At 40.8% G+C, this 26,584-nt stretch overlaps 2 protein-coding genes across 9 annotated transcripts in view; one reads left to right on the forward strand and one right to left on the reverse strand.

The window, feature by feature from the left end:
- LOC309500383 (uncharacterized protein) overlaps positions 1 to 10,648 on the forward strand; it is a 29,302-nt gene extending 18,654 nt beyond the window's left edge. For 3 of the 4 annotated variants that reach the window (XM_082172006.1, XM_082172008.1, XM_082172007.1), the window contains one exon: positions 565 to 1,733. In XM_082172006.1, coding sequence (XP_082028132.1) covers positions 565 to 673 — 109 coding nt within the window. In that variant the 3' untranslated portion in view covers positions 674 to 1,733. Of the gene's footprint in view, positions 1 to 564; positions 1,734 to 10,592 lie in introns of those variants that run through there. The other variant, XM_082172010.1, reaches the window with a different exon arrangement.
- LOC309500108 (uncharacterized protein) overlaps positions 1 to 26,584 on the reverse strand; it is a 62,839-nt gene that overhangs the window by 32,720 nt on the left and 3,535 nt on the right. The window contains exon 1 of one of the 5 annotated variants that reach the window (XM_082171673.1): positions 8,025 to 8,750. The exons of 2 other annotated variants lie outside the window; for them this stretch is intronic. In XM_082171673.1, coding sequence (XP_082027799.1) covers positions 8,025 to 8,169 — 145 coding nt within the window. In that variant the 5' untranslated portion in view covers positions 8,170 to 8,750. Of the gene's footprint in view, positions 1 to 8,024; positions 8,751 to 26,584 lie in introns of those variants that run through there. 2 more of the 5 variants (XM_082171670.1, XM_082171668.1) reach the window with 2 other exon arrangements.

Below are 26,584 nucleotides of genomic sequence, written 5' to 3' on the forward strand. Positions count from 1 at the left end.
CAAGATGGACTGTCTAAAACAAGCTCCTTTATCTCACTTAAATCTTGGTCTTTAGGTGATGTTGTCTTATATTAAGTGTGATGAGATATTTTGACTAGAAATTAGAAAAATATACTTGGCAAGATTTTGAGTTTTTGCAGTGTGCAACTTTCTCTTTCTGACATTACTTATTATGGTGAAGATAAAACGTCAAACAGTTTTTCATGTTTTCTAACAGCAGTTCATGTTTTTGTATTTGCTCTGGTGCTTAAGAACACCGAGACGAGAGACACTTCCAGATTCTTCCTCTGTTAATGTTAGAAAGGTGTTGGAAATGATGTGATTGCTTAAAGATTACATGTCAAGTATGTGCCATTTAGAGTTTCATGACCAAACTAGTGATTTATAACTCAAATCATCTTCATAATATTATAATAGTACATAATTGTGCACAGCAGTTTTTGACCAGATATGATGGGGTTGAAATGACTATTGAACTCATCAGTGATCTTGACTTTGAGCTTCACTTTTCATTTCAAGTTTGTCTCTCATTTGAAATCTCACTTGATTTATTGTTTCTTTTAGACCTGATGGACGTGAACAAGAAAGGAAAAACAGAAGCCAAAAGTCTCCTGCCCTCAGTGTTCAAGGCATCAGTGGCAACAACTTAAACCTTCTGTGTGGAAGGAGATAACCGTGAAGCAAAACGATCTTGCAGGAACTCAAGTATTGAACTAACTAAAGTGCAATTGACTGGATCCCATTGTCTTAGATTGCACCAAGCATTGAATACAAACAAGCACTATGTACGGCTGTAGAGTGTGAATGTGTAAATGGTGTTTAATGTTTAGGGAAAATGTATATATTTGTGTGAAGTAAGTTCATTTTTTTTCTCATTACCAAGTTCATTACCACGAGGTGCTAGCTTGCTAACCACGTACATATATTTCTAATGTGTCAACCTAATGTGTACGAAGAGAATAAAATCGATCAGACAGACATTTTTTTATTTAAATAGTTTATTAGGAATTTAAATGAGATATGATGACTGTGAATATTTGGAAAATGTGATTTAATGACTCTTGTTTTCTTGGCTTTGTGTTTTCAAGGCTGTTTTTTTTTTTTCTTCCTTCTTTCTCTTTTTTTTGGGGGGGGGGCATATGTGAGTAAATGTTTCATCTGCTGCCGATCCTGAGCTTCAGCAGTTGAGATTGACATCGAGGAATTGTCCTTACCTTTTGCTGTGTGCGCATTGCGAGGACTGGCGAGCCATTCCCATCTGAATCGTACCTGGTGACACAGTTTCAAGAGTGAGGAATACATATTGGTTGGACGAACCATTCTTCTTTAATCACCTTTATTCTACTGGATTGAGCGAAATATTTTTTACAGATTTTTTCCCCTCTTCTTTTGGACTCGCTGGATTGAGAAACTGATTTTTCATGGACTAAGGCCACTATTAAATTTTTTTTTTTCTCTTCCCTGAATCTGAACTGAGACACTGATTTTCTGAACTGAGACATAATTTTTATTTTATTTTATTATTTTTATTTCTCATTTGACATTTCAATTGAATGAGACACTGTTGTTTATATTGTGTTTTGTTTCTCTCTTCTGATATTCAAATTGAGTGAGACGCATAGTCGTTGTATTGTTTTTTTTCCTTTTCTAATATTTCACTTCAAGAGTTACTAAGAAAAGAAAATCTAAAAAGATACGAAAAATATAAATACTTTTCTTATGGTTAATACTTACCATTGATGTTTTGAGTGGTTATTCCCCTTTTGTTGTTGTGTTTTGCTATCATTTTTTCCTCCAGAGAGTTGCACTTAATCTTCTGTGACTTGTCTATACTTTGTTTAAACTTGTGACATAGGTTACAAAAATTTGGCGAGCCAGAACTTAAACAGAACAAAAACATTAAGTGCAAGACTAAAAGGGGGAAGTTATACTTCACCAAAGCAAAACAGACAAAATTAATATAGTGAAACAAGAAAATGTGAACGTTTCAAATGCTGTCCTTGTTAGTGGCCTTGCGTTAACTGAAGCAGACCAGTATGTTGAAGCATATTTGCTTCGATATGGTTCTATAAAATGAAACTTACTGATAGATGACCCTACCTCAAAATTCCACCGTAATGCCATAGTGAAATTTGCCCATAGTACTGCCATGCAAAATTTAGGACCTTTACTACCCTTGACATTTGTATGCCCTACTGACCTGAATGTCAGTTAAGAGACCAGAGTCTATGAGTCGGGCCCCCTCAGAGGCAAGACCCACAGGTTGAGTATTCCTGGACAGATAGAAGGTCCCTCCTGACCGGCAGCTCGAGTGGAGAGCCGTCGAGAAGTGATACTAAGTTCGAAAACCACACTCGGCTTGGCCAGTACGGAGCTACCAAAAGGACATTCACTGTCCTGGCGAAACTTCTCCAGAACTCCTGAGAGCAGAGCAATTAGGGAAATGCATACAGACGTAGCCTCGGCCACGTCTGCACCATTGTGTCCAGTCCCAGTGGGGCTGGATGCGTGAGAGAGAACCAAAGTGGACAGTGTATCATGAGTCCGTCCGGCGGGTGTGGGCCGGATCCGTGTGAGCTGCGCGGACCGGACACGCCACAACTAACGGTACGCTTTTTTTCCTGCATAAACCCGCAACTTTATCTGACAGGCATAAGAGTGGAAGACTGCAGGCTGCACCGTCTTTGTAATTATTGGTAAGTGCATTATACAAGTAAAATTTAGTAAGTGCATTATAAAAGTAAACTGCTGTTGATGTCATGTTAGTCTTGTAAATAGGGTTGGGTATCGAGAACCGGTTCCATTTTAGAACCGGTAACACATTTCCAAAAAGCTGCTATTTAAAAGTAAATTACTCTAAAAAAATTATTAAAAATATCAATATAGCTTTTTTTTAAGCAACACAAAAAATGCGTTTGTTAGTATAAGAACGCTGGCAATTTTGATGACGTCACTGGCATGGTAGGACCTGCGAAGGTACATAGGCAGCTGCAGGTCCTATACACACGAACATTAGTAATTTTAATGCCATGGGTTACGCATTTGAGCCTGTGAGGGACAGGTCAGTAGTACCTGGCTACCACCACAAGGTGGACGATCAGTTTCACGCTCCACCTACATTCCAGGATCGTTTGGGGGGAAGTGACTGGTGTGGGTGCGGGCACTGCCGGAGCATGGACACTGCACCGGAATCGATCTGTTGCAGAGAGGTCAACCTGGAACATTTATTAATCGGCGAAAATTGCATCACCATGCACCGTTCATTTCGGGTACTGTGCGGTGAGAGAGACGTGTTGGAGGTGGCTATGCTATCTCTAAGGGATGTCCGAGCTGAGACGCTGGAGCGCCCCATGAGTAGCAGGTATGTAACAGTCTATTTTATGAATTGGCGACTGGGCTAGGCTAGGCTAACTTGTTATATCTTTTTCTCAGACTGTTTAGGTTAACAGCATACTGGCAGTTCACTCTTTGGGCGAGGGGGCATTTGGGAAGAAGGAATAGGATCCCGATCCCATCCTGTGCAGTGAACTACATCAGGGATCTTTTCCCCTCAGCCAAATATCAAGGATTCGACTATGCGTTGGACTTGTAGTCAATTTTAATAATAAAACATTTCATGTCAGAAGCGTCATGTACTGTAAATGTAGAGTCACCATTTTATTGTATAATATCAAATAATTGAAAGGTAACTTTATTATATATATTTGAACTGATATTGCCTAAAGGAATATGGTTATGCAGTTGGAGGACTATTATAGATGAACATAAATATTATATGTAGGAATAAGGAATAAAAAATTATACATTATATATATATTTATATATACAGATACAGTCGTGCTCAGAACTAATGGTACCCCTGGTAAATATGATAATAAATGGCTGTAAAAAATAAATCTGCATCATTTATCCTTTTGATCTTTCTTTCAAAAATCTAACCTTTCATTGAAGTAAAAGTTTTGAAAGTGGGGGTGAAATCACATTATGAAATATATGTTTTCTCCAAAACACGTTGGCCACAATTATTGGTACCCTTTTATTAAATACCTTTTTGCAATCTCCTTTTGCCAAGATAGCTGCTCTGAGTCTTCTTCTATAATGTCTGATGAGTTTGGAGAACACCTGACAAGAGATCAGAGACCATTCCTCCATACAGAATCTCTCCAGATCCTTCAGATTCCCAGATCCATGTTGGTGCTTCTTCTCTTCAGTTCAGCCCACTCATCAGGTCAGGGAACTGGGACGGTCATGGCAGAAGCTTAATTCTGTGCTCCCTAACACATTTTTGTGTTGATTTTGATGTTTGTTTTGGATCGGTGTCCTGATGGAAGATCCAACCACAGCCCATTATAAGATTTCTAGCAGAAGGCGTCAGGTTTTGATTTTTTATCTGTTGATATTTGATAGAATCCACAATGTCATGTATCTGAATAAGAAGTCCAGGACCTCCAGCAGAAAAATATGCCCACAACATTAAAGATCCAATGGTATATTAAATTGTACACATGGGGTTCTTTTGAGTGCACCAAACCTATCTAGTGTTTTTGCTGCCAAAAAGCTATTTTTTTAGTTTCATCTGACCATATAAACCTGTGCCATTTGAAGATCCAGTCGTGTCTGACAACTGAATATGCTGGAGTTTGTTCTTGGAGGAGCGAGGAACGTTTTTCTTGAAACCCTCCCAAACAACATGTGGGTATGTAGGGGTTGTTTTATTTTTTTAATTTTTTTTAGGCTTTCTGACCCCAAGATTCAACTAATCTCTGCAATTCTCCATCTGTGATCCTTGAAGAGTCTTTGGCCACTCAAACGTTCCTCCTCACCGTGCATTAATACAATATAGACACACGTCCTCTTCCTGGCAGATTCGTAACATCTTTAGTTGATTGGAACTTCTTAATTATTGCCCTGATGGTCAAAATGGGGATTTTCAATTCTTTAGCTATTTTCTTACAGCCACTCTCTATTTTCTGAAGCTTAACAATCTTTCGCTGAACATCAGAACTATATTCTTTGGTTTTACTCATTGTGATGGATGATTCAGGGAATTTGGCCTTTGTGTTTCCTCATATTTACACTCCTGTGAAACAAGATGTCATAGCTGGACAATTTCATGTTGCTAGTCACCCTGGTGTGCTAAAAAAAAAAAAGGTAAATATTAATGGGAATATACTTCAGAGATATTTTGAGTATTTGTGGCCAACGTGTTTTGGAGAAAAACATTTATTTCATAATGTGTTTTTTTTTTTTTTGGCTCTGTGAAGCTGCCTTTGAAAATCCTACATAAAAGGTTTGGTTAAAAGCTAGGTATTTCAGATATCTTGAATATATAAATGAGAGCTTTTTAATATCTGTGTCTGTCAAAGATTTTCATTTGTAATTTGCAATTAATTCTGAACACCATGATTTAGCTTTTTCAAGTGTGTTTGGTTAGGGTTAGAGCACTTTTAGATAAACTTACACTTTAGCACTGGAGTTGGTCTATCGGTCTGCCCTGTACTATAGCCTGAAAAGTTGAACATTGATGGAATGGCCTCAGGTTTCAGTCTGTTGGACTTAACCCTCACCAGTGAACCTGTTGTATCGAAAGTACAACTCTCTAAATAGTCTGTCGCTAAAAAATGCTCACTACAGACTCTAAATCCAGGGGCTGTTGGAGGGCTAGCCAGTTTTAAGGCAGCTAGCCATGACTTGAGGACTGGTTTCGTTGTCAAAGGTAGCCTGTGAAAATGTATCGTAACCCCAGCTGCCTTAGCCCTATACAATTCATTACTACAGCCAGGGGCAATACAGTATGAACCCCCCCTAAACCTGTTGGTTTCTGTTTCCTCAGCCATGTCAGCTAGCCTCAGACTATGTACATGCTATGGCTGCTCTGCTTGTGTTGGTTAGCAACAGAGTAGCTTACCATGCAAGTGACGTAGCCGAATGTTGAAATCCAACATGACGGCGCCCGAAAATTCAAAATTCAAAACAAAATTCCTGGTGAAAAATTAAAGTAGACTAGTGTGATCAACAGTGCCAGTTTTCTTCAGATTTCTTTTTTACTCAAAAAAATGAGATGCCTATTCTCAAATAAATGAGGCCTACAATTAATCAGATGCAAATAGAAATATAAAACCAGTCCTAATTGAAAGAGAACAAGTTGACAAAAAGATTGAATCCAATATAGGGTGATAGCATAACAAGTGATTTATAAGCTATTCTAGGCCAGTCATTTTGACCAGTAAGACCACAAGTGTAACAAGGTGACAAAACCCCCTCTAAAAAAAAAAAAAAAAAATTGTCAAAAAACATTTGAGAAGTAGTTATACCATTTGTGAACAAAGTCACTAAGTTTCAGTCCAAAGCGATAACATTAACTAGTATTTTTGGGGAAAAGAAAATCTTCTCCGGGTCAAAATTACTCAAACACCACCATTTTACCAATCGCACTGAGACATTTAAAATGATACCAAACATGAAAAGGAAAAACAATATATTCACAAGATACATCATATGTGACATATAGACATTCTCAGTGAACTTTTAGTGATTTGAATCAGGGAGAAAGGAAGGTAGGAGGGAGAAGGGGATGCAGAGATAAGGAAGGAGAAAAGTTTGGACAAGACAATGTCCTGTGCTCTTTCTTTGAGATCTTCTGTCCAGGGTGCGTTTTATTACTTTATTGCAGGGTGAGTTTTATCTCAGCTTAGCAGGAAAATCAACTCTTACACTTGTAAGGTTTCTCTCTAGTGTGGATCCTCTCATGTCTTTTCAGATGTGATGAATGACTGAATCTCTTGTCACAGTGTAAACACTTGTAAGGTTTCTCTCTGCTGTGGATCCTCTCATGTATTTTCAGAGATGATGAATGACTGAATCTCTTGTCGCAGTGTGAACACTTGTAAGGTTTTTCTCCAGTGTGAATTCTCTCATGCCGTTTTAAAATGCCCGCTGAAATAAAAGTCTTCTCACACTTAAAGCACATGTACTCTCTCACACCAGTGTGTATTTTCTCATGTTTATGTAACATGTGGCACTCTGAAAAACTCTTTCCACACACAGAACATGAATGTGGCTTCTCCTTCGTATGAACTGTCAGGTGTCTCTTCAGGTGTGATGCCCTAAGAAATGTTTTTCCACACTGATCACATGTGAACGGCTTCTCTCCGGTGTGGATCCTCATGTGACACTTAAGACTACTTTTGGTTGAGAATCTCTTTTCACACTGATCACACATGAACAGCTTCTCTCCGGTGTGGATTTTCATGTGTACTTTAAGATGTGCTGACTGCGTGAAACTCGTTCCACATTGATCACATGTGAACGGCTTCTGTCCAGTATGGATCCTCTTGTGTTCGGTCAGATGTGTTTTTTGTGAGAATCTCTTTTCACACTGATCACATGTGAATGGCTTCTCTCCAGTGTGAACTCTCATGTGAATCTCAATATATTGTTTGCTTGAGAAACTCTTTCCACACTGAGTGCAGGTGAAAGATTTCTTTGCTTTTCTTTTCTTTAAAAATGTATTTTTAGTCTTTAAGCGACTCAAAGGTTTTACTCCAGGTTGGACATGATGTTTCTCATCCTTTTCTTCACTCAGTTCTTCACTCTCCTCCTTCACTTCACTCAGTTCTTCACTCTCCTTGTTCTCTTCCATCGGGTCTGAAATTAAAGAAAAAAAAGGTGTAATTTCATTGTCAGTACATCAAAATAATTCAAAGAGAGAAATATAACACAAAATACGAAATAAAATGAGCCCTGATGTGATAGAAGAAAGTAGACACATCTTAAATGCAAGGTCCACCCAATTGGCCCAAGATACAATGGGAAGAGTGTAAAAGAAAGGAGATAATTTGACCTGATTTTTAGTTTGATCTGATGTTGACAATCAATGTGAAAGTTTGTCCTTCCTTTACATTTGTTGAAAATCTGTACTCATAAAACATTTTTAACTGCATATCTTAATGTGAAGAAGTGCTTGAATGTTTCTAACATGAATGTTCTTCAGCATCATGAATGAATGAAGAAAAAACACCAACCTCTTTGTTCTTCAGGATCTTCAGTGTGTTTCATTCTGCAGGGTTCTGGATCACTCATGTTCTCACTGTCCTCTTTGCAGATTTCAGCTCTTCCTGATGCTTTGATGTTCGTCTTCACTTGTAGCTGATGGGAATATTCCAGCATTTATTGGGGAATTATAGTGGGAGGAGCTTCACTGATGATGTGACTCATGTGGGATGAGCTTCACTGATGATGAATTGCAGTGGGAGGAGCTTCACTGATGATGTAATTAGTGTGGGAGGAGCTGATCTGCCAAACTCAAAAATGTATCAGTTAGTTTTTATACTAAATGACACATCTAAGCATTTATATCTGTCTGTCTATCATAAAGTAACTGATGCTCATTCAACTCATAACCCTAAAATCATTCTCCATCTTCATTCAAATATTGTTGTGGAGTCTGTCACTTCTTTAAAAATCCCTCTTGAAGTCTTGGGGTTTTGATGCCAGAAAATAAACTTTATTATCCAAGTAACAAAACCAAGCAAATCCAGTGTCCAGTCTCGAACATACAGTATAGCCTACAACTCAAATGTAATCAATACGTGTGTTTTAAGCAGTGAACATGAGACTAAGGGCTTCACCATATTTGAGTATTTCCATCCCAGTCTGAAATAGGCAGCCGTAGGTGTTGTATAACCAGCATTAAGAGCAGTGATGTGTAAACTGAATTTGGTGTGTTACAAAGTCATAGTTTGATAAAATGTGCTTTTGCATATTTATACTAAGTGTTGTAGTATGACCAGTAGGAGACCACTGATGTGTGGACTGAATTTGATCACACTACAGCAGGGGCGGCTGGCCAATAGACCACAGTTCACAGTTTATGAGCCACACTCATTTACAGGAGATCTGAAGACATCAGCATAATAAATGAGGTGAAAACAGGAACTATTGTCATGAAATAAAGAGTGTTTTCAGCAGATCTGTTAATATTGATGAGCCTCAGACTATCAACACTCATTCAACAAGCCATTCAGGATCATCAGCAGATCATCTCACTTTAGTGTTTGCTGTTAGAAACACATTACTTGAGTCAGGATAGATGACAAAAACCTGTAAAACTGCTCTATTGAAAGACAATACTGTTATTGTTCACAATGTGGCATGGATAAAACATCAGTAATACAAAAACATGAATGACACTAAATAACTACACCATTATATGTCCATATGAATCTAAACATTGTTTGATTTTATCATAGCTGCATTAATTGCAATGAAATGTTTAGATCATCATTAGATCAGTTCTCATTAAAGGGTTAATCAGTATTTAGAGGTATCTGTTCAATACATTTCAATTTAAACAACGTATGCCAAAGATAAATGTCAACAGAGATAAAGGTACAAATAAAAATGGCAACACATCGATTCCCATCAATTCCCCTCACAGATCTCAAACTTTGACTTGACATTCAGTAACAGTTCTCAGTCCAAACATCGAAACAATCACACAAACGAACACAAAAGCACACAAAATCGCTCAGGTCTGAATGAATTGTTGTTCTTTTTCTTTTGTTTGTTATAAAAAAAAATTATTGTCTTCTGGCAGTTTTATTTTATTTTACTTTAATCACTTTTAATTTTTTTAATGATTATGTCTCATTGTATTGTTCTGGTTCATGGCATAATTAAAATTTAATTAAAATAAATAAGACGTGACAAATGTTCATAACGACAAAACATCTATAGACATTACATGCAAGGATTACATGCCGCTTCTCTTTACTCCAGTTGCTCTCATTCTGCTGGTTGTGTAAAGCTGTGGTGAGATGGAGACAGTAATAATTTCTGTTTATTTTGTAAAAACTGTGTTGTTTAAAATTCTTAGTAATTGTTCTGACTTCATGAAGCCTCATGGTGTGAATGAAACATCAAACTGACTCTCACAGTGTCTGGTTTGTGTATCTGTTGTTGGTGTGGGATTCTGTGTGGGTGTTGCTTGTTTGTTGCTTAGAAACCAGCTGATCACTTAAAGGGATAGTTCACTTTGAAATAAAATTTTGGTATGTTTTAGCTTACCTCAAGGGCATCCAAGATGTAGGTGTCTTTTTTCCGCAGTAGTTTCAATTTTGATATTTTTAGGTCAAACCGTTCTTGTCTGTCAGTCATATAATGCAGGTCGATGGTCACTTGTCTCAAACAGCATGCACAGAGTCCAAATTAAAACAATTCCCCGTCGTCCAAATTAAACAATTCCCCATCATAAGTACACATTGATGGCCTAAGACACGAAACGAGCGGTTTGTGTGAGAAAACGAACAGTTTTTATATCGTTTTTACCTCTTGAACTCAGCCACGTCCAAGTGATCTGAGAGCGCGGGCGGGTATAGATATATACAATAGATGTCGCCTTGGCTACGGTTTCGCAGTAGCCAAGGCGACATCTAGTGTGAACAAAGTGAAATATCCCTTTAATCAGCCCGCAGCTGCAGCTAGTTAATTCTGTTTGTTAGCTGCCTATATCTAGCAGGAGTGATTATTGTATGTTGTTGGTTTGTTACACTTCGTACTCTTGTCACTCTGGTGAATGCTCTCTTACCCAGGTCCGGTGTCTGAGTTTCCTGATGGAATTATTTCTGTGGCTAGAAATAATGGATTACATTTACATTTACATTTAGTCATTTAGCAGACGCTTTTATCCAAAGCGACTTACAAATTAGGACTAATATAAGCGAGTCATCATAAAGAGGCAAAAAACAACAACAACACAAGAAGTGCTCAAAATACGAAGTTCAATTATTATTCAGAGTAGTAGTTTTTTTATGAGGTTAAGTGCTCACGGAAGAGATGGGTTTTTAGCTGTTTTTTGAATGTTGTCAGGGATTCTGCATTCCGGATGAGGGTGGGGAGAGCGTTCCACCAGCATGGAACTGTGAATGAGAATGTTCTGGAAAGTGATTTTGTGGCTTTCTGCGATGGAACCACGAGACGTCGCTCGTTGACCGATCGTAGGTGTCTGGTAGGGATGTAGACTCGTAGGAGTGAGTGAAAGTAGGACGGAGCTGAGCCTGTGATGGATCTGTAAGCAAGCGTCAATGCCTTGAACTTGATGTGAGCAGCGAGAGGTAGCCAGTGTAGAGAGATGAACAGAGGAGTGACGTGGGCCCTTTTGGGCTCGTTGAAGACAAGACGAGCTGCAGCATTCTGGATCATCTGTAGGGGTTTGATTGCACATGCTGGAAGTCCAGCCAGAAGGGCATTGCAGTAGTCAAGCCTAGAGATGACCAGGGCCTGGACGAGAAGTTGTGTTGCATGCTCAGTTAGGAAAGGCCGGATCTTCCTGATGTTGTGCAGTGCAAACCTGCAAGATCGAGCTGTCTTTGAAATGTGGTCTGTGAAGGTCAGCTGGTCATCAAACGTTACTCCGAGATTTCTGACCGACCTTGATGGGGTGATTAATGATGATTCTAGCTGGATGGTGAAGTCGTGCTGTAGAGATGGATTGGCAGGGAGGACAAGAAGCTCAGTCTTTGCCAGGTTGAGCTGCAGGTGATGTTCCTTCATCCATGTGGAGATGTCCGCCAGACAGCTTGAGACCCGTGCAGCTACTGTGGGATCATCTGGTTGAAATGAGAGGAAGAGCTGCGTGTCATCAGCATAGCAGTGGTAGGAAAAACCGTGTGCCTGTATGATGTGTCCCAGTGATGTGGTGTAGATGGAGAAGAGGAGGGGACCAAGAACTGAACCCTGGGGAACCCCAGTGGTCAGCTGATGTGCCCTGGATACCTCGCCTCTCCATGCAACCTTGAAGGACCTACCTGTGAGATAGGACTCAAACCAGTGGAGTGAAGTTCCTGTGATGCCCAGTGATGAGAGGGTGGACAGAAGGATCTGATGATTCACAGTGTCGAAGGCAGCAGACAGATCCAGGAGAATGAGGACTGAAGATTTGGAAGCAGCTTTTGCGATCCGTAGGGCTTCTGTGACTGACAGTAATGCAGTCTCAGTTGAATGCCCTTTATTGAAGCCGGATTGGTTGACATCTAGCTGGTTGTTTTGAGACAAGAAGGATGTTACTTGGTTGAAAACAGCTCTTTCAAGTGTCTTCGCAATGAATGGTAGGTCGAGATAGGTCTGTAATTCTCTACAAATGATGTGTTTAGTGTAGGTTTTTTGAGCAGTGGGGTAACCCGAGCCTGCTTGAATGTTGTAGGCAAAGTGCCAGTATGGAGGGAAGAGTTGATGATGTGTGTGAGTGATGGTAGAATTGTGGGAGAGATGGCTTGTAGAAGGTGTGAGGGGATGGGGTCAAGTGGGCAGGTGGTAGGATGACTGGAGAGGAGAAGTGTAGATACTTCTTCCTCGGTTAGCGAAGAAAAGGAGGACAGAGGGATATTGGCTGTGGAGGGGGTCGGTCTGGGTTCCTGTGTGTGTGGAGCTGAGGATTAGGATCTATCTCGTCTGTGTTTCCAGACTTTGGGAGATCATTGGATTCCTCTCATTCCAGTTCCTGTTTGGCATCTGCTCATGGACTACTCATACCTAGTGGTGGGCAGATTGAGGCTTCGTGAAGCAATGAAACAGTTGAACCAAATGGGCCATATTGTTTCGAGCAGACCCCGAAGCCGCCGCCAGGCGCCGCCATTTGCGCCATTTAGAATTTCAGCCGCCGCCAGCCAATAATTTCGTAAGCCAAATTGAGCCGCCATCTGATAAAGTTTGGCTGAGCCGGCTAGAATTATTTGCATCAAATAATAATTCTATCACTGTTACAAGCCTGGCTCAAAGCAAGCAACAGAGTAGGGAAAGACCACACGCGGAATAGCAATGGATATTAGATTTATTAAATAAATAGAACAGAATAAATTGTATACAGTCAGTAATGCAGTTGGCTTTGAAAAATAAAAGTGTAAGCAATCAGTATAGTGAGGTGCAGTGAATAAGCAAAACAAAATCCTAAATGGTGCGGGAGAGATGGAACAGCGGCAGCCCTCCTCGGTCTCATCTGAAGCGTCTTTAAAGGCCTAAACCAGGAACTGATTAGCACAACTCCAAACACCTGCGCCCAGCTCACCTGTAGGAGACAGACGCAGCACACAGACAGGAGGAGGAGCCAGGCAAAAAGCCGTGACAATCACATAGAGACATACACACACGAAATATAAACAATACACAAGATCTATTTTCCCACTGGATTCATAACAGCACAGTCTTGTGCTCGTTGCTACGATACACAGACTCGCAGTGAATTGACGACCAATTAAAATTGCTCGTTTTCCGTACAGAAGAAGCGATGCATTTTTTTCTCGCACTGAGGTGAAATGGCGGAAAGAAGCAAGCAAGGTAATTTTGATCTCACTTCTCACATACTTTCCTAATTCCTACTTACTTTTTTTTTTTAACTTAGGCCTACCCAGACTTTTGTTAAATCTTCAGGGCACGGTTGCACAAACACCTGAATCAAATATTGATGTTATGAACCAAATATTCTGGAACGGAGAGATTTATTGCACTGAACGTGATATTACTGCAGTAACAAACCACCGTTTCCACATTGCTAATTCACGACGCATGCTTCAGTATACATTGAAGTGAAATGTGCAAAACTTTGTCTTTGTCTGGCTTCGGGCTCTAGTTTCGAATCAATCCGACACCCGTCTCAATGGTGACACCTAGTGGTCACTTGCAGGTGTTGATCTGAAACAACCTTGATGAGCCATTAAAAAAAATGTGTTTTTTTATTAATATATTTTTCTAATATGTGAAGCTTGTAACCTATAGGCTCCTCACTGTGCATAATGTTATTTTGGTATTTTGAAAATAAATCAAGCCATAATGTCTCACTTTTTTAGAGATTTTTATTCAAAAATATTAATTTCTCTGCTGTAGAAGGACTTAGCCTACTTCTTTTTTTACAGATCATTTCTCCAGCCTTTGAAAAAAAATCCTCTCACAAGGGACACTTGTTGCTGGCATGCAAAGATATTTTTTAGCTAGGACATACAAATGAGGAAAGATTACTGCTCTCTCTTTCCAGTAAGTTAGTGGATCATGAGTTCTGGGAAAATACGCATCGTTGATGTATTTTTTCACTTCCACTGTGGCATCAGCTGTAGCATTTTGTGTGTAGACCTATAAAATGTATATTCACACTATATATTATATTATATTATATTCACATTGAAGCTATTTTTAACATGATTGGCAGTTGTGATTGGGACAGTAGGTTGTAGGGCATAGGGCTATGGACTTTCTAAACAGTGTCCCAAAAGTTTGTAATTATATTTCAATTATAATTATATTTCAAACAATGCATTGCTTAGATGGCCCAGCAGTGTCAGTAGCAGGCCTAGGTACAGGGGGAATGCCATCCTCTGCAACCTGCAAAATGGCAGGATGAGTGCTCCTCAAATGGTGCATCATGGGTGATGTATTGTTGCAGTATACAGGCTAGCTGCCGATCACAATACACACATCTCACTTTATTTGGGGTTTCTAAACGGAAATGCTCCCACACCACAGATGTCCTCTTCTGGGGAGCCTCCATTTAATCTATCTATGTATCTATCTATATGAATTTATCTATGTATCTAGATATGTATCTATAATCTATCTATGTATGTATCTATCTATTAATCTAGCTGTCTATATAATAATAATAATAACTTTATTGCAGACTCACAGGTCCAAATAAAAAACAAGACAGTACACACAATACAATAAAAACTTCAATATATATAAATATATATATATATATATATTTATATCTATGTATCTATTAATGTGTCACTATATGTATACTCTGTCTGTCTCTAGCCTATCAGTCAATGTGTTGTGTAAATTTAAATGTAAGCCTAAATAGCCTATAACTAATCAAATCGCACTATGTCACTATATCATCAAAAATCCGCCATCTCAAAATCAAACTCCTCTCACAAAAACCCACGAGGTCAATATGCGTTGATTTCACTTTTATACAGATGTGCGATTGTGTGGTCTGTTCCCGAATGTGTCAATCAAACGGTGATTCGGCGGACCACACCTGATGAAACACTTAGGCTGCGTTCGAAACCGCATACTTCCCTACTATTTAGTATGGGAAAAAGAGTAGGCGAGCGAAAAAGTGTGTACGAATCCAAAAGAGTAGGCGAGAATTACCTGGGTGACGTATTAATTATCGCGAGATTCGGACTTAAGTGCGTTCGAATATGCCTACTTTCCTACTATATAGTAGGCGAAAACAGTACGTGAAGGAAGCAGTACGTTCGAAACATCAGTATTCATAAAAGAGTAGGCGAGAAGTTCCCGGATGGCTTACTGCTTCCACACAGATTTTTGAGTGCTGATCCGTGGATACTCTTCTATCCCAGGAGGCCACGCGAGAGGATACGTCATTATCAAACATCGCGGAGATCAGCGACGCGGGTGCTTTCAAATGTGAGTGTAAACAGTTCCTTGTGTTAAAATTGCATGTGTTGAACTACTGTAGAGTAAACTGTTGAATTGTTGAAGGTGTAAAGACGTTACACAGTATAATATAGTTGTGATTTTGCTGTAAAAACACGTTTTATTATGTATAACGTTAGCTAACAGAGGAGCTCCAGTAAGGACACGTAAGTTACGTCTCTAACGTGGATTTACATAAACCATATCTTAAAGACGCTTATTTTAAATGTCTATTTACATCTGACAGGAAAATCTTCAGTAAGTATTGCAGAAGAGCACATCACATCATGAAATAGACATCTGAGTGATGAATGTGTGCTAGAACAAATCTATATAGTAACTAAACATAAGTTATCTATTTTATTTGTCCATTACTGTTGATAAATTGAGGAACATTTATGTTGGATAAAAAGTTAAAACAACCTCAACATGTAAATGTAGTGTTGCTCATAAATCACAGAGGTAACGTGAATCTTGTCTGGATGTTACAGGGACAGATGAACAGATGTGTGTTTATCCAGTGGAGAGTGGCTCATGAAGCTGAATGCTGTCATCAAAGGCTTTGAGTGAGTTTACTACAGAAATGAATAACAACAACTATTTAAATATTAAGTTGTAGTTTATTTTAATTATTGTAATTTCAAACAGAGCTATTACAGCACTTTTCTGATTCTTGATTTCTGTGCATTTGCTGCAGATCTTTTGTGGTGGAGCAGGACCTACAAGGAAAGATGATGGCGGCATTTGTGGAAAACACGTTTTTGTCTTATAATACTGAAATCAAATGACATTGTGCGGTAAAAATGACTGTTTTTTGTGTTATGTTTGTGCATTTTTGTAGGATCTGAAATGTCAGCAGGCTGGTGTGAGCACTGAGGATGAGGAGCCCAGAGCTGAATCCTGGAGATGGTGCCATGGACGAACACTCCTGTCACAGGTCGGGATGGGCCAAGCCGGACTGCGCCCACCCCTGAACCAGGTCCACCCTGAGGAGCGTGTCAGAGACGAGACGGAAACAGAATTCAAGGGAATAACAGTTCTTTTTATTAAAGTTAAAAGTAATTTGAATAACCTAAGCTAAAATCTTCCTTTCCTTCCCCGGAATCGAGGCAATGCAGCAGTCTCCGGGGCCCACTCCCACGTCGATACAAGGTTCGCAATGGCCTGAGATGGATCGATGGATTTCCACAGGTGTGTATGCGGTCGGGGCTGTTCCTCTTCCCACGCTGATGCAGGGTCCGCAGGGACCTATGACGGACAGGTGAGTTTCCACAGGTGAGTAGACAGTCGAGCTGTTCCTCTTCCCACACTGATGCAGGGTTCACAGGGACCGGCGACAGACAGGTGAGTTTCCGCAGGTGAGTAGACAGTCGGGGCCCTTCCTCTTCCCACACTGATGCAGGGTTCACAAGGACCAACGACAGACAGGTGAGTTTCCACAGGTGAGTAGACAGTCGGGGCCCTTCCTCTTCCCACACTGATGCAGGGTTCACAGGGACCGACGACAGACAGGTGAGTTTCTACAGGTGGGTATACAGTCAGGGCTAATCCTCTTCCCACACTGATGCAAAGTTCACAGAGGCCTACGACGGACAGGTAAGTTTCCACAGGTGAGTAGACAGTTGGAACTCTAGGGCTGCAGCAGACTCGAGTCAACAGGCTGAACGGAGCTTCTCTAGGACAGACAGTTAGAACAGACAGAGTCAGCTTCAACAGCAGTATATAGGCCTCATGTGTGTTGCCGGGGACAGGTGACTCCACACCATGCAGATGGGCCGGGGACTATAGCAGACTCAAAGGTGCAGGCCGAGCGGAGCTTCTCGTGTGTCGCAGGGGACAGATAACTTCACACCATGCAGATGGACCTGGGGCTATAGCAGATTCAAGTCGCAGGCTGAGTGGAGCTTCTCTAGAACAGACAGAGTCAGCTTCAACAGCAGTATATAGGCCTCACGTGTGTTGCCGGGGACAGGTGACTCCACACCATGCAGATGGGCCGGGGACTATAGCAGACTCAAAGGTGCAGGCCGAGCGGAGCTTCTCGTGTGTCGCAGGGGACAGATAACTTCACACCATGCAGATGGACCTGGGGCTATAGCAGATTCAAGTCGCAGGCTGAGTGGAGCTTCTCTAGAACAGACAGAATCAACTTCAACAGCAGTATACAATTCTCACGTGTGTTGCAGGGGACAGATGACTTCACACCATGCAGAGAGGCTTGGGGTTGTAACAGGCTCAAAGTCGCAGGCTGAGCAGAACTTCTCCAAGACAGACAGAATCAACTTCAACAGCAGTATACAGTTCTCACGTGTTGCAGGGGACAGATAACTTCACACCGTGCAGGTGGGCTTAGGGCTGCAGCAGACTCAAAGTCAACAGGCTGAGCGGAGCTCCTGCTAAGACAAACAGAATCAAGATTGCAGATAGAGTGTGCAGTCTCACGTGTGTTGCAAGGGGGGCAAACCTTCTCACCATACAGGTGGGTTGACAGGCAAGTAGCGAACTTAAGTCAACAGGCTGGACAGAGCTTCTTCTAAGACAGTCAGAATCACTACTTCAAAACAGAGAGGTTAGTTTGACTCACAGATGCTGTTCCTTCTAGTCCTCAACAGATGGGGCCGATCGACATTATTAAGCTCCAGTTACTGACAGTAGACCAGCATGGCACGTGGGGAGTGCACGGCAAAAGAGAATAAATCTTCCACACACACGGCAATTTCACTCCAAACATGCAACGTGAGGGGGGAAACGTCAATTTAAGCACTGCAATCCACTTCAATAAGTGCAGATAAGGCCAGCACTCACCCAGGGGTCTCCGTGCCACAAGCAACGAGCTCCAATGTTGGGAAAAAGATGTTTCAGGGTTTTCCTCCACAGACATAGACGGATTCACATCACCGTTCCAACACGGGGGAAGAGGGCAAGAGATCGAACATGAATCAGTATAATTCACTCTGTGACATTTAGATAGCACAATCAAAGCACTCCAATCCACCTCAAATTCAGCGTTGAAACATGCAGGTACGAGATACGATGGTCGATTACTTATCTCTCTCCCTTCCAGGCAAACGGTGTGTTTTCACAACTCTTCCACACTCCTCGAGTCCCCTCCAGCAGCACTTCCCTTTGCCCCCCACAATTCTTCTCTGCAACACTCAAATAGAACGACTTCTCACGGGAGAGAACCACACAACAGTCTCTCTTCGCTGGCTTTTTATATCCTTCTCAATGCCCACATAGCTTCGTCATGGCTCTAGATTAATTCCCCACACCTGATGTCGATTTCCTCATCCCGGTTGGCAAGGCAACAGATACACATTTACACGGGGGGTGGTGTTTCCTTGTTATTGTACCGGAGGGGACACAATTGCGGCGAACTTTAGTTCCACCCTCATTTGTCACACCGTGACACTCCACCTGCCCTTCTGAGACCCTCCATCACTCCACCTGCCCTTACGAGACCCTCCATCACTCCACCTGCCCTTCTGAGACCCTCCATCACTCCACCTGCCCTTATTGCCTCATATTGTGAAGCACAACACATCACGCAACAACCTCAGGCACGAAGGAACGGCTCACCTCTGGCGGTCAGCTGATTCATCAGAATAAAGCTGCAGAATGGGAACCGCTGTGATACTTACATTTTTCGAGTATAAAATCAACAGTTTTCTCCAAAGGCAAATCTTCGCACAGCTGCCCTTTGGGCAGACATTACAAACGCTGGAGAAAACCGTTCTAGGTAGGGCTGTTGAGTTACTGATGTTATGAGGTGTATATATATATATATATATATATATATATATATATATATATATATATATATAGGCCTATATATATATACACACACACATATATCAATCATGGGTTTGCATACATAATATGAGATTTTATACACAGGAAAAAAGAACCTACAAGGTTGAATATCGTAATATATATTTTCTTAAATAATTAGTTATAATACACTTAAAAAAAATCATTTTTGGTTATTTATAGGCCTAGGCCTGAGGGATGAAACGAGAGTTAAATTCATCAAGAAAAAGAGGAAAACATAAAGCAGTAAGCCACTTTTGCTTGTGGCTGAAAATGTTTGGATTTAAAATAAAGAAATTAACAACATATTCAAGAGATGACAATTTGGGGATTTTGTAATAAAAATAAATAATATCGTTAAGGATAAAACGGTGGGTCACATTAGTAGGGTTAAATATAAGAACTTAAATCAACCCTAAATATATTCACAACATAAATGGGCAGCAGTTTCTTCAAAAAGACCACAAAATGAGCAAGTTTAATCAATATCAAGATATTTACAGATAGATGAATTAAACGTGTCGTTAAAATTTTTCAAGTTGTGGCTCTTGTGATAACGCGTCGTAGGTCACATGATAACGTCAACATGGCAGATGTCCGGTTCGCATTCATACTCAACGAGATCTGGCTAAAAAGTACCTACTCTTTTAGCGCTCGTTAAGTAAGTACTTATTGAAATTAAGTACCTACTCATTGAGTATGCGGTTTCGAACGCAGCCAATGTGCCATTTTGTACAAAATAAAAGTTTTTCAAAACAAAATTCCTGGTGAAAAATGTAAGTAGACTAGTGTGATCAACAGTGCCAATTTTCTTCAGATTTTATTTAATATTTCTAAAATTATTCAAAAATAATGTTTTTTACTCAAAAAATGAGATGCCTACTCTCAAATAAATGAGGCCTATGATTAATCAGATGCAAATAGAAATATAAAACCAGTCATAATTGAAAGAGAACAAGTTGACAAAAAGATTGAATCCAATATTGGGTGATAATATTGCATAACAAGTGATTTATAAGCTATTTTAGGCCAGTCATTTTGACCAGTAAGACCACACGTGTAACAAGGGGACAAAACCCCCTCTAAAAAAGAAAGAAAATTGTCAAAAAACATTTGAGAAGTAGTTATACCATTTGTGAACAAAGTCACTAAGTTTCAGTCCAATGCGATAACATTAACTAGTATTTTCGGGAAAAAGAAAATCTTCTCCGGGTCAAAATGACTCAAACACCACCATTTTACCAATCGCACTGAGACATTTAAAATGATACCAAGCATGAAAAGGAAAAACAATAGATTCACAAGATACATCATATCCTCCTGAGACCCAGAAAAAAAAAGTTTTTTGAATTTAGTTTTTTTTTCCATGTCATCACATTGTTTAGAGCATAAGAAACAAATGGTAAAAACAACCTTTTTTGAAAAATAATGTTTTATTCATACGTTATGCTATGTCCTCTAGTCTAGTGGACACCAGTACTCAGTTGTTTAAAAAATAAAATGACATGAAATTATATGTATAGGCAAAAACAATGGGATTTTTTTTTCAATCACCAATACATTTTGGGGTTTCAGGATTTTTTTTAACCAAAATTTTTATAAATATGATTCTCAACTATGTTATGAAAGATATAACGGAATGAATTGATACACCATTTTACTTTATGCAATATGTGGGTAAAATGGCCATAAATTAATATTACCATTCAATGCAATGTATCTATACACTGTATCTAATTTGCACATTAAAGTGTTCTTGGAGCAACATTTAATGAAAAAAGAAGTGTAATAATTGGAGTAATAATTGGCAACATTTTAATAATAATATCTAATATTTCATAGGAATATTGATGTATAATTTATTTCCATATTCACTTGTTGTGTCTCCTAAAATGCTTGATAAACATGATGTAAGTCCTGATGTCCTCTACAGTGGACACGTATGAAATCAATGCCCTGTTCTGTAACAGAAAGTATTTTTTTTTATTTGAAACCCCATAACATTTTCCTGAGATGTTGGTTTATGAAATACAATTTGAAAAGTAGTCCGATTTAAATTATAATTACAATATATTATCATATTTCTTACATTTGATCACTAAATTAATGTCTGACATTTTTAAAGACCAAGGAGAAGTTGTTTTCATGGTGAAACCACCAAACAGGTATCTCTGAAAAGTCCTGAATGTGCTCTTCACAGGACACCCAGGCTGTGACATGTATGGTGTCAGAGAAATCATTCAAGAATCGAAATCGAGGTAAAATGTTCAATTAATTGAGATTTTGAGTTTCCAGCCTCTAGTTAACTAAAAGATTTTCTATAAAATAAAAATATTATAGTATCATTATTTTCTATGTATTATTTTGTAACTTTTACATTTACATATAAATGAAAGTTATTAGAATAATAATATTTGGAATAATAATTTTGTATAATGTTTTTAATAATAATAATATCATCATCATAATTATTATTAGTCATATTAATATATTAAGTGCAAACAAGCACAACAAACCTGGTGTTCTTTATAAAAAAATATTTGTTAAAAAATACATTAAAAAAAATTTTAATAATCCAAAATCACAGTTTTAACTAGAAAATTGCAATTAGATTTCCCCCCCAAATAGTGCAGCCCTAAATACTTGACATCTGAAAGATACAGTGTATGGAAGAGATTTAATGTTACAAAATCACACTGAGTCTTAAACAGCCTTTCCTTAAGTACTCAGATCAGGATAATTATTCTCCAAGTGGAGGCATGGAATAACAGCTGGAGTTTGCATTGACTGGGATCACAGACTGGGGGAGTTCACACCTTGTTGAGGAGTTAATTATGTTTGGAGACCCTGGAAAAAGACACACACACACACACACATTAGAAACAGCATCTCTAAACTCTCTCACTTCTTTCTTTTTCTGTTTCTCTGGACATGAGAGCATTGTACCAGTCGCACTGAGACATTTCAAATGATACCAGACATGTAAAGAACATTATATTCTGCTATGATCACTCACAGTGAACTGAGTGAGGGGGAGAATGGGTAAAGGGACTGAAGGGGGAGAAGGAACGAATGAGAAGGAAGGACCGGAGGGAAAAAGCTTTCACACCCAGGATGTTACATGTGACATGTATGATGTCAGAGAAATTCACTAAAATATAATGTCCACTACAGTGGACAAAAGTCTATTCCTGGGTCCCAGGAGGATAAGTGACATAGACATTCTCAGTGAACTTTTAGTGACTTGACTCAGGGGGAAAGGAAGGGAGGAGGGAGAGGGGGATGCAGAGATAAGGAAGGAGAAAAGTTTGGACAAGACAATGTCCTGTGCTCTTTCTTTGAGATCTTCTGTCCAGGGTGTGTTTTATTACTTTATTGCTGTCACGATCACACACAGAAAAAGGTAGATCCAAAAGCAGTGATATTTATTGGGTAATCCGTACTCACAACTAGTCCAGGCAAGGGTCAAATATCCGGTAAGGCAATCCAAAACACAAGAAATACACATGAACAGGGCAGATACAAACTTCAGAAGTGCTGACATAAAACAAGGACTCCGTGACAAACACTGAAACAACCAGGGTATATATATATATATATATACACAGATACTAATGAGGTGACGGGAAACAGCTGTGTGCAATGATACAATGAGTGACAGAACAGGATGATGGGAAGATGAATGACACCGTGGAGAAAGAGGACCTCTAGTGGTGACCCAGGGAAACACAAACCAGACACTGTGACATAACCCCCCCTCTACGGAGCGGCTACCAGACGCTCCAAGACACAATACACAATAAAACAAGAGTCCAGGAGGGAGGTGGAATGGTGGAGGATCAGGGGGAGGGATGGAGGGCCAGGTCCATGGAGGGGAACAGGAACAGGGGGTGATGGCTTAGCCACCGGCCAGGGCCAAACATACAGTCCATCGGGCGGCCAGCGAGAAGCAGACAGTCCATCGGGCGATCTTGGCGGAGCCGACCCTTCAGGTGGCCAGGGTGGAGCAGATCGTCCATCGGGCGGTCTGGGCGGAGACGACCCTTCAGGTGGCCAGGGTGGAGCAGGTAGTCCATCGGGCGGTCTGGGCGGAGACGACCCTTCAGGTGGCCAGGGTGGAGCAGGTAGTCCATCGGGCGGCCAGGGTGGAGACTTCCCCTCGAGCGGCCACGGCGAAGACGACCCATCAGGAGGCCACGGCGGAGACTCTCCCTCGGGCAGCCAGGGCGGAGACGACCCCTCGGGCGGCCAGGGTGGAGGAAAAGACACCGGCTCAGGAACTGGAACAGACACCACCGGCTCAGGAACAGACACCACCGGCTCAGGCACAGGAAAAGATACAGACACTGGCTCAGGAACAAACACCGGCTCCAGCACAATGTCCGTGGTTCCAACTGGACTGGAGGCTGCCATCTTGGTGGTGTGTGCAGCCCAGGCACGCAGGACAACAACCATATAAAAAGTGAAGACAGCCTTCTTGGCCGTGGCAGAGCTGACGGGTACAGCCTCCGACACAGGAACAGTCTCTGGATCGGCAGACGTGATGTGAACAGTCTCTGGATCGGCAGACGTGACGTGAACAGTCTCTGGATCGGCAGACGTGACGTGAACAGTCTCGGGCTGGGCCATCTTGTCCGAAGACACAGGCTCGGCAGGCGTGACGTGAACAGGCTCGGCAGGCGTGACGTGAACAGGCTCGGCAGCGACACTGTGTCTCCTCCACGCATGCAGTACCGCCACTGCATAGAAAAGGAACACAGCCTTCCTGGCCATGGCAGGACTGATGATGGGGAGTTCTGAGACCACCGGAACTGGGACCACCGGAACTGGGACCACCGGAACTGGGACCACCGGACTCGGGACCACCGGACTCGGGACCACCGGACTCGGGACCACCGGAACAGGCATGGAGGAAGTCTTCCTTCTCCTCCTCCGTTTCGGGGCCACCGGAACTGGGTCTGTGCTGGACGGAACCAGTGGCGAATGGGGCCCTGGGCTGGACATCACCAACCCAGGGTCAAAGAGGAACTGAAGCGGAGAGTGGTGCCGGGGCTCACATCTAGCACCTCCCCTCCCACGACCTCCACGGGTCCCAGAAAACCTGGCCAGACGAGTTCCCTCAAATGTCTGATGACCTCTGTGTCTGATGGAAGGGGACTCGGGGGAATTAACCGTCATGGCCTCCTCAGTCTGACGGGCCCACAGCGCGAAACACTGAAAAATGTTCAAATGCTGGGTTCCTTTCCTCCCAGTAGGGGGAAGGATACGGAAACCCGTACTGCTGGATCTTGACATTGTGACGGAGTCCTTCTGTCACGAACACACACAGGAAAAGGTAGATCCAAAAGCAGTGATATTTATTGGGTAATCCATACTCACAACTAGTCCAGGCAAGGGTCAAATATCCGGTAAGGCAATCCAAAACAAGAAATACACATGAACAGGGCAGATACAAACTTCAGAAGTGCTGACATAAAACAAGGACTCCATGACAAACACTGAAACAACCAGGGTATATATACACAGATACTAATGAGGTGACGGGAAACAGCTGTGTGCAATGATACAATGAGTGACAGAACAGGATGATGGGAAATGTAGTAAGAGTGAATGACACCGTGGAGAAAGAGGACCTCTAGTGGTGACCCAGGGAAACACAAACCAGACACTGTGACAATTGCAGGGTGAGTTTTATCTCAGCTTAGCAGGAAAATCAAGTCTTACACGTGTGCGGTTTCTCTCTGCTGTGGATCCTCTCATTAGTGATGGCAAAATCGAGGCCTCGTGAACCAATGAAACAGTTGAACCAAATGTGCCATATTGTTTCGAGGCTTCGAATCAATCCGACACCTGTCTCAACGGTGACACCTAGTGGTCACTTGCAGGTGTTGATCTGAAACAACCTTGACGAGCCATTAAAAAAATGTGTTGTTTTTTTATTATTATAATGTTCTAATATGTGAAGCTTGTAACCTATAGGCTCCTCACTGTGCATAATGTTATTTTGGTCATGAAAAATGAATATTAATAAAAGAAATCAAGCCACAATGTCTCACTTTTTTAGAGATTTTTATTCAAAAATATTAATTTCTCTGCTGTGGAAGGACTTAGCCTACTTCTTTTTTTACAGATAATTTCTCCAGCCTTTGAAAAAATCCTCTCACAAGGGACACTTGTTGCTTGTCAAATGGCGCATCATGGATGATGTATTGTTGCAGTAGGCTAGCTGCCGATCACAATACACACATCTCACTTTATTTGGGGTTTCTAAATGGAAATGCTCCCACACCACTGATGTACGGCATCTCTTCTGGGGAGCCTCCATTTTATCTATCTATCCAAATCTATCTATATATGAATCGATATATGTATCTAGATATGTATCTATAATCTATGTATCTATATATGTATCGATCTATAATATATGTATTTATATATGTATCTGTAATCTTCTATATATGTATCTATCTATTAATCTAGCTGTCTATATATATCTATGTATCTATTAATGTGTCACTATATGTAGGCCTATACTCTGTCTGTCTCTAGCCTATCAGTCAATGTGTTGTGTAAATTTAAATGTAAGTCTAAATTGCCTATTACTAATCAAATCGCACTATGTCACTATATCACCAAAAATCCGCTATCTCAAAATCAAACTCCTCTCACAAAAACCCACGAGGTCAAAATGCGTTTATTTCACTTTTATACAGATGCGCGATTGTGTGGTCTGTTCCCGACCGTGTCAATCAAACGCTGATTCGGCGGACCACACCTGATGAAACACTTAGTGAAACACTTCGAGGCTTCGTTTGGTCATAGTCACGTGACATGGGTGTTTCGAATCACGCTTCGGATCAGTGTTTCGACACATCTGCGCTTCGGGATCTCGCAAAGCTTCGGAACGACTGTTTCGCTTCAGCCATCCTTACCTCTCATGTCTTTTCAGACCTGATGAATGACCGAAACTCTTGTCACAGTGTGAACACTTGTAAGGTTTTTCTCCAGTGTGGATCCTCTCATGTGATTTCAGAGTTGTTAAATAACTGAATCTCTTGTCGCAGTGTGAACACTTGTAAGGTTTTTCTCCAGTGTGAATTCTCTCGTGTCTTTTCAGAGATGATGACAGATTGAATCTCTTGTCGCAGTGTGAACACTTGTAAGGTTTTTCTCCAGTGTGAATTCTCTCATGCCGTTTTAAAATGCCCACTGAAATAAAAGTCTTCTCACACTTAAAGCACATGTACTCTCTCACACCAGTGTGTATTTTCTCATGTTTATGTAACATGTGGCGCTCTGAAAAACTCTTTCCACACACAGAACATGAATGTGGCTTCTC

This window comes from Leuciscus leuciscus (assembly GCF_965113295.1).
Source record: "Leuciscus leuciscus genome assembly, chromosome: 1".
NCBI lineage: Eukaryota > Metazoa > Chordata > Actinopteri > Cypriniformes > Leuciscidae > Leuciscus > Leuciscus leuciscus.